Source organism: Toxotes jaculatrix, chromosome 10 (assembly GCF_017976425.1).
Source record: "Toxotes jaculatrix isolate fToxJac2 chromosome 10, fToxJac2.pri, whole genome shotgun sequence".
Taxonomy (NCBI): Eukaryota; Metazoa; Chordata; class Actinopteri; family Toxotidae; genus Toxotes; species Toxotes jaculatrix.
Genome location: NC_054403.1, coordinates 10,081,131 through 10,090,104, shown reverse-complemented (window position 1 = coordinate 10,090,104; position 8,974 = coordinate 10,081,131). Strand labels below are relative to the sequence as shown.

At 39.6% G+C, this 8,974-nt stretch overlaps 1 protein-coding gene across 1 annotated transcript; it reads right to left on the bottom strand.

The window, feature by feature from the left end:
• Positions 1-332: 332 nt before the first annotated feature.
• il12ba (interleukin 12Ba) lies at positions 333-4,025 on the bottom strand. The gene is made up of 8 exons (XM_041048307.1): positions 3,664-4,025; positions 2,919-3,006; positions 2,534-2,818; positions 2,309-2,414; positions 1,696-1,937; positions 1,390-1,562; positions 1,088-1,209; positions 333-532 (listed from the first exon to the last, which is right to left on the bottom strand). Exons 2-8 carry the CDS (start codon positions 3,004-3,006, stop codon positions 472-474), a joined length of 1,077 nt encoding a protein of 358 aa, XP_040904241.1. The 5' UTR covers positions 3,664-4,025; the 3' UTR covers positions 333-471.
• Positions 4,026-8,974: the final 4,949 nt, after the last annotated feature.

Below are 8,974 nucleotides of genomic sequence, written 5' to 3'. Positions count from 1 at the left end.
ACACGTTCAAACCATTTCTTAATGCTTGATGTTCCCCTGGACAAATACTGATTTTGGAAAAACTGCTTTTTTTTCTCCTGCATCTACCTGGAACATCTTACAACGTGCATTTCAACACAACACAATGGTTTGTGTGGACCAGTATAGAACTATGATTATTCTACTTCTGTGTAAGCGGTTTTTAATGGCGTTTGGTCTATAGTTTGTTCTTTCTTTGTGTCATTGTGCTCTCGACATCACTGAAAATTAGGGTTTTGCCCTCAGTGCTTCCTCGAGTTTTAAATAGAAGTTGAATGAATGAATATACGAACACTGGGTGCGAGTGTGTTAAATTTCACTTTATTCCTTCATTCATCATCAAGAATAGTTAAATATTACAAACACCATAATATAAATCAGAATTTATAAAAGCACATAAATAAACATAACACTTCTGGAGAAGGATCCAATGTTTGGATCCTCGCTCTTCCGTTATTCTCGTTTTTTGTTTTGCTGATGTTTGTTCTTTTTGTTCCTCTTGTGTCTTCGCAGCCTGTAAAGGAACAACAAATAATAAGAAGATTTGAAATAATCTGAAATCATATTTATATCCAAGCAAGAAAGCAAAATGTATTTATAGGTTACTTTTCAAAACAGACATTACAACCTCCTGGCTCAATGCTGAGAAGACTGTTTTAAGTGTGTCCAGCTGTATGATCAGTACGAGATCGGTAATAATATAAATATAATAAGAAATATAAATATAATAAGAAAAAAAAATACAATTTTCTGGCTTACAGAAAAACTTTCAGAATTTTAACCATCAAAACATACAGGGAGCTGAGATGTTTTCTTGTGGAAACCAAGAGGCAAAAAAGACCAAGAGGAGAAGGCAGGAAGGCAAACAGGTACAGAAAGCTGAAACACAAAAGGCACAACAGACAATGCGGCAGTGACAGCTACAGGGAAGGTATATATAGTATGGTTTACAGGTAAGAGGAGAGTCTCATGACTGACACAAGGCAGAAACACACAGAGCCCAGCTTGCGGGAAAAAGAGGGGAAATAAAGGCTGAATGTGCTATGTCACATCATCAGGAGACACTGACCTGAAGTGGCTCCACTCGCTCCACTGTGAGTTACACAGAGCATCCTTAGCTCGGACACAGACAGCCTTGGCCTTGTGCTTGACTTTGAATTGACAAATGTCGGTAGATTGGACTGAAAAGGTCTAAGAAATAAATTTAATTCAGCATTTACCCTTTCTGTGCAGCAGTTCAGTTATGAACTGAGGAATTTCCTGCCATTTGATGCAAATATTGTACTGTCAGTGTGAAACTTCATTTTTACTTTCATTCCACTTACGTTCTTTTATACAAAATTTACACTACAATCTGAAGGTTCCTCTTACCTTTTTGGGTTTTGAGTCAGTGCATGGGTTGTTACACCTTTTGCATTCTCCCCTTAGCTGCGCAATCTGGAAAGTGAGGGGGAAGTAGGAGTAGGGGCTGCTCCAGGAGCTCGGGTAAGTCCACTCTATCATCGAAGTGTTGACTTTTCGGATTCTCACCTTGTCAGGCTTCACTATCGAGGGTTAAAAGCAAAAGACAAAGTGAGATGAAAACAAAGACACGAAGAGAAGCAAACAGAAACAGAAGAAAGAGAGAACACTGTGTTATGTGCATTAAACTAAAAATGTCTCACAGCGATGTCTCACCTATATCTGACAGGTAAAAGTGCTTAGAGTAATTCTCCACCAGGAAGTGCTCAGTCCTCACGTAGACAGTAATGTAGATCTGCTGGGTCTCCTCAGCGTAGGGGCAGTGTTGCTCGTCCCGACAGGTGATCCCGTTTCCGCTCGCGTCTACTGAACAGCTGAAGTTACTGTGAACCGAGGGGCATGTCCAGCGCTGGACACTGGCGTCCACAGAACACTGGGTGCCATTGTCGTCAGAAACGCTGTATTAAATAGAAGATAAAACATTTCTATGTTTTAATTCAAAGGACGCACTGATCTTGTAGGATTGGCTTTGATTTCATACCAAAAAGCTGTAACAACTTCTCATGGACAAACAGATGAAGGAGCAGTTATTAATAAAAGTACTGCAGAAGAAAAACATCTGTCCTTCAAAAGCCTCAACAGCTGTATTATTTTTTATATGATATCTAATCCCTGACATAACCACGACCTTCAAATAACATTGAAGGTCATGGTTTCCTTTCATGGGGAAGTATTTATGGATGTCACTGTGCAGTCTCAGCTCTGATATGAGTCTGAACCATATGTTATTACTGGAGAGGGAAAACACTTGAGCAGTTTGTGAACTTACCGACCAACTCTGATAAATGCTACTTTGCCAACACGACTTCGGTGCCAGGTCCACGTGCAGTGGAACTCTCCGTTGTAATTTTGAGCAGAGCACCTCAAATAATCCTCTAATGAGAAAAGTCACATAAACACACAGAGACAGACACACAAAACAAGGAAGAGGAGATTTATTAGTTGAAATTGTTCCTTGGGACAGTGGGATAGACCATCTTAAATAAGTCTGTACCTTCATCGGTTTTCACAAGAATCTTCTTCCTGTTGGGCTCCTCTTGGATCAGGACCACAGTGTGATTGATCAGAGAGCCGTCCTTGCTGTGGCAGGTGTAGTTGCCCCCTCCTAAGCTTTCCTCGAGCTGCACAAAGTACGAGTTTCCTCGCTGTGCTTCCACTACTCCGTTCTTCTTCCAAAAAATATCCTGACTCTTGTTGTCTCTCCTCATCACCTCCTCTGGTGACCCCAAGCAGCTCAGGGGTTGCTGGCCCAAAGCGCCATTCACCTCCACAACCAGAACTAGCAGGGGACACACACACAAAGGCATTAAAAACATGGTTAACGTAATATTATTTGAACTTGTAGTAACTTGTAGTGTTCTCATAGAGATTAAACATACTGTTAGGGAGCAAAGTCCAGCAGCTCCTCGGATTTTTGCTGCAGACTTGCAATGTGCACATCATGATGCAGCAAATGAGTGACTTCATCTGAATGACAGAGAGAAGGACAAAGTGATGGTGTGACAAGCATGTGAAGAGTGGAAAGACAGAACAAGGAATCAACAAATTAACAAAATCAGTACAGATATACATTTTTGAATGCACAAAACCCCAAGACGTTACACGTTACAAATTAACAGCACAAAAAGCCATATAACTGCTGCTGTAATAAATCAATATATAAATCCTTTAACACTCATTGTTTTCGTCCATGCAAACTTTAAACAACCCTATGCCAGTTTTTAAAATGTTTAGATTGACTTTCAATAATGTCCTCAACTAACTAACTAAACTACCTCTACACAAATTATATAATCATAAGTAAATAAATAAAAACAAACAAAAAAAAAGAATACTACTGGCTACTGGTTTCCATCATGCTATGTGAAGACAAAACATTACGATGACAGAGAGACCAGCTGATCAGGAGTATGAGAGATTTAATTCAGAGTACTTGTATGGGGCCATCTCTGGTTATTAATCGCACACAGTTCATAGATTTTATCCACACTGGGCGTTTTATTTTAAACCTTCAGCTACAAAGGCTTCGTTTCCTCGTCGGTTACATTAGATTCATCACAAATGATTGTTTTAAATAAAATTAACCAAATAACCGGTAAACAGATCAATCAAAAGTCATCTTACCTTGCCATTAATGTCCAGGCTGAATGGTGATTCTTTGACTTCTGAGCGATTTATATATGTGTGTGATTTCGGGTCCAAATTTCCCCTAGAACAAAAAGTCCAGACGAACGTCGCTTTCGAAGCAGGCGTCCAAACGAACAGAGGTATTTAGGCTCCAGTGACTTTTTTTTTTTTTTTTTTTTTACTCACTTCCACTTGCAAGCCTCACTGATTAATGCGCCCATTCTTCTTTAATAACCCCGGGAACACTCCACCACATCGTTACAGGGCTATTCTCGGGCATTTCTACCCTTTTAATGTAGAATGTTTAATGTTGCTCTGCTAGCTGTGGCTATTAGTGCTGTAGTGTACAGGGTTGTTTGCTTTCATCTTTGCAGGATGTTTCTTATTTCACTTTCAGGTCCTTTTGTTATCTTGACATCCATTAATCAAGTGGCACATAGTAGCGGCCAATACCTGTCTCACTGCCTAGCTTTGTCTTTACGCCCATTACACACGGGTTTTTTTTTTTCTTTCTCTTTTCTCATGACACATGATTCCAAGGTTCATTTCATTTCTCTTATGAAAACATAAATAGATAAATTTAAAACAAGAAGAAGAAGAAAAGTTGTACTAGCTCCTCAGGAAAAAAAAACAAAAACATTAGTAGCTCACCCAAAGTATCGCGTTGCCAGAAATTACGTGCAAGACATCACCTGGTCAATATAATGACACGAGAGAGTGAAAACACCTGATGTTTCTATGGTGCTGGGCCTTATTTTAGAAGAGGGGTGAGGAAAATTAATATAAGGGAAAATCGAGAAGAAAATACATACTTTGGGGCTCTCTGGCAAATCTTTTGAGCTTCCTTAAGACAAAGTTTTAAGCGTTGTCCCAGGAGATCCAGTGGGACTTGAACTGGTCGTGCCCACCACCACCAGCTGCGCCAGTAAGACTTCCGGTCCAAATCTTCACAACAAAGGGGCGTTCACTACAAACACAGAAAACTTAGATTCGTCACACAACTGCCAATTTTTCTGTACCCAAAGACTCTTAACGTAAACTCGTACTATCATTTTACCTATAAACCCTGTAAGAAGGCACATCAATGTGGCTTTGGGTTTACTGCTGCTATAAAGCAACAAGAACACTAATTGTTATTTTGTTTTTGTTTATTTTTTTGTAGTTTAAAAAAAAAAAATCTCAGCCATTCTGTAACTATTCATTTAAGTTGTGTCTCCTTTGCAGATAAACAGTAGGCAACAGTACCATGTGACATTTCCTGTAAAATACAGTACAGAAACATACTGGAATGGTTGTGGAGATTTTGTTCTGTATCCTGCCCTGGTGTGAGGTGACACTGTGTGTGTGTGTGTGTGTGTGTGTGTGTGTGTGTGTGTGTGTGTGTGTGTGTGTGTGTGTGTGTGTGTGTGTGTGTGTGTGTCAGGTGCTTTTATAATGCCAATTAATGACGTGAGTGCATTCCCACTGCTCTGTGGAAACTCAAGGGTGTGTATGGTGTCTGTTATGACAAACACTTCTGCCATTTGTTTTCCAAATAGGTGAAATTCCGTCAGAATGAACAGTTTCCAAATAAGGAGTCATTAGATTAGATGAAACCTGTTTGGTAGTTAAAAAAAAGAATGTGTAATACCTGAGAAAACAATGTGTACAGCGATGTGGTGCAGAGATATCTGTCTGTAGAAGTTCTCATTGATCCAGGTCATAGTTATCCTATGGGCTGATTTGAAGGCGACTGCACTCCTTGTTTGAAGCTTGAAGATGTTTCGTCTCTTCTATGAGAAGCTTCTTCAGTTCTACACTAACCCAGACGACTAACGCGTCCACTCCATGTGACTCTAAGGACTCACACGATGCTTAGTTCAACGATCAGCCTGGGTACCCTTCAGGTGCTAACGATTCCACTTGAGGTGGCTCAGTAGGCACCACCCAAGGTGTGAACGGTTCCACCGAGTAGTTTTGACTGCTCTCAGGGGACCGCCCACTAGGTGCGAAAGGGATAGGCTTAAATCAGTGGTGTCCAAACTGTTCCACAAAGGGCCGTGTGGCTGCAGGTTTTTGTTTCAACCAATGAAGAGCACACAGTTTGACCAATCAACTGTCTGAAGACTGAGATCAGTTGATTAAATGAGTCAAGTCTGGTGTGCTGCTGCTTGGTTGGAACAAAAACCTGCAGCCCACACAGCCCTTTATGGAACAGTTTGGACAGCTCTGGCTTAAATGTTTGGGCTCTCTAACCTATCTCTAGAACTGAAGAGGCTTCTCAGATGAGAGGTGAAACATCTTCAAGTTTCAAACAAGAGGTCCAGTTGCCTTCAAATCAACCAACAGGATAGTGATGTGGTGTAACATCAAGTCATTTTTAATTTTTGTTTGTGTTTCAGCTTGTTCTGTTAATTTAATTTTCATTCACTGTTTGATTATCTTGGATTTTAATAGCTTGAAATCTCAGATGAAGTAGTAAAGACCTTGTGTACCTGTTTTTCAATATGCCTTATTAACTATATTTTTAATAGTATCCTATAATATAATAGTATGTTGTTCATCCTTATGGTATCACAATGATGTAATTCAGTGGTGTGCTGTGTAAAATATTTACTGTAACAAAATAAACCACAGGGGAAAAGGCCATGTGTTACATTTAGGGAAGACATCTCCCTAGACTCTCACTGAGAAACACCACCTCAAAGTGAAACCAGGGAAGACAAGAAAGTTAAATAGGCCAGCCAAGCCAAAAAAAATTTTACGTCCAGAGGACTGATAATACAGCAGTTGTATAATAGAATAATAAAAAGGACAAGAAATGGGGCAAAGATACTGTGATATGAAAAATGAAAAGAAATATGAGCATGTCAAAAGATGGGGCCAACTAGGTGGACAGACAAAGCCCTGGATTTCTCATGGTCTGTTTCTATGTGACTTTGCGAGTTAACAGAATTTCAATCATGGCTCCAATAGTGGAGGCATGATTATTGCAAAGCCCGTTAACAGAGATAGGTGGACACTAAAACTGCAGAATTATACAGTCACAAATGTTATTAAAGATTTTGAGCTGTGTCATGTCAGGCAGTGAAATAAACATGTGGTGATGAAACCTTTTGGTCTCGGGTTTCATGACCTATACTTTCTGTGGCTGGTGATCACAGTCTGAGGTTTTGTGTATAAAGCCTGTGTTCCTGTCAATAAACAAATACAGAAAACCCCTGTAAGACTGATGCTTGCTGACTCTTGTCACTTGCATTCTTTAGTAAATGTTAAAGAAGATTAATAATTTCTCACATGACTGTTAGAAATTATTAAAGAAGATTAATCATTTCTAACAGTCACGTGAAGTGATTTGTAATCTACATTATGGCCAAATTTAACGTGTATATTTTAGAAAGTAAGACAAAAATGAATTCATGAATTTGCCTTAATGTTTTATTTGGGATCCTGAAAACCCTCAGCTCCAAAAAGTTACTCTACATTGTTTAAACAGCCTGATACTTCAGTTCTTTTCCCTATTTCATTATGAGAATACCATACAAACATGATTTTGTTCTGGTAACAGTAAGATAGAAAAAATAGACAAAGATTAAACATTATTTCTGTTTGGGGTCACATTAGTAATTTTCCATACATCGCTTTTTATATATTTGATCATGATCAGTATCTTCTGTGTAGTATTTATGTCTTACCACTAGATGTCCCCAGAAGATTACAGGTGTGTGCCTGTCAGGCAGTACGGCAGTTTCTATTTGAAATGAAAAGCGCTTATTAAATCCTTGTGGTTTGAGCAGTTATGTGCAGGCAGCACAGTCTAAGCAATATTATTACATCCACTCATACCGTGGCACATGTGCACTTTTGCCTAGTACGGCTGACGTCCTCGCTCAAGTGTCACAACTCAATGTTCTGCAGCTGTTGAGAATTACACGGCTGGGCAAGAGGCTCTGCATGGGCCTGTGATCTGTGGCTGTGCACTGGAATGTCTCCCAGATGCCTCCAAACTGTAACAGCTGGAATGAAATCGGTGCAATGATCTCATCTGTGTGAGGGATGGAAAGTAGGGAAACAAAAGGAAAAAGGAGAAGACAGTGGTGATGTAATGTGTGTATGCACGTGTGTGTGAGGTTGACAGAGACGAGGAACGGAGCTGATGGAAGTACAGAAAGGCCAAGTCATATAAATTAGTGGGCTCTGCACCCTGATCCACAGCTCCTTCTCTCTAATGGACTGAGCCCGTTGTGGTTCTGAGCTGCAACAGATTTGTTTTTCCGTATGGACAGACCCCTGTGGCATTTAATTTGTTTTGGCTGGCCTTCTTGAGGCTTATTTGGTGTATGTGCGTGTCTGTGTTTCTGCAAATTCTGTCTTGAATCTCTGAAAATACTTGTGGGAAAAATGGAGCCAGAATTTGTATGCAGATTCACAGATTCATGAACTCTCTCTGACTGAGGATGTCACACACTGTACTATAATTCCTGTTCCTAACATTCCTTTTAGCAGCAAACAGCTTACCAATACAAAATCAGATTTATTGTGCTAACTGTCAAGTGAGGAATCTCCAGTGTTGTGCACTGACAGCCAGATGAGTTTTGACTAAAAAGCGCTGATGCACATTCACACCAGAAAATCACAGGAAAGCTTGACAGTAAATGGTACTGGACAACTTAATTCCCATTCATTCCTCCTGTATTCTAATCCCACACAGGGTGTTTTGAGGTTCAGGTTCAATGTCTGTGTTGAGTCACCATGCTGTAGCAGAAATATGTCTTCATCAGTGTTTTTTTTTTTTTTTTTTTTGTCAGTTTTATTTTCATTTGTCAGTGAACTCAAGTCACCCTCCTAATGTTTTCATTATTTTTGATTCCAGCTTATCACAAAACAAAACCAGGAGTCTGCAGCCAAATGAACCACTCTGTGAGGCCGTACTTAAGTTCAGTGGTGCTTTGAGATGAACACTAACATCAGCTTGCTAACTAGACGTGTTCACAAATCTTGATCGACAAAACCATTGTCACTGATAGAATCAGTAGCTTTTAGCAGTGTAGCTCCCCTCACTGCTGACTGAGAGCACCGTCATCAGCTTAGCTGTGATACGCACTATATTACTTCCTCATTAAAAGCCTATTAAACTAGAATGAAAGCCACTGAAGTGAACTGATTGAAGTTATTTGAATCATCTAAGGGATTTGTGAGTCTAATGCTAACATTGTTAACAGGTATAATGTTGGTTTATTTTTTTTAGCAGCTAATATAATACTAATTAGATTACTGGAAGGTTTCTGCAAGTATTTGGTCACAAATCAAAGTATGGGACAAACTGAAA

Excerpts from the sequence above, each read along its gene's own strand:
- il12ba (XM_041048307.1), bottom strand. The coding sequence starts at position 3,006 with ATGAAGTCACTCATTTGCTGCATCATGATGTGCACATTGCAAGTCTGC. Across the intron at positions 1,563-1,695 it reads CTTTTACCTGTCAGATATAG|TGAAGCCTGACAAGGTGAGA; the intron begins GTGAGACATCGC and ends AACCCTCGATAG. Across the intron at positions 1,210-1,389 it reads CTGACTCAAAACCCAAAAAG|ACCTTTTCAGTCCAATCTAC; the intron begins GTAAGAGGAACC and ends TTTATTTCTTAG.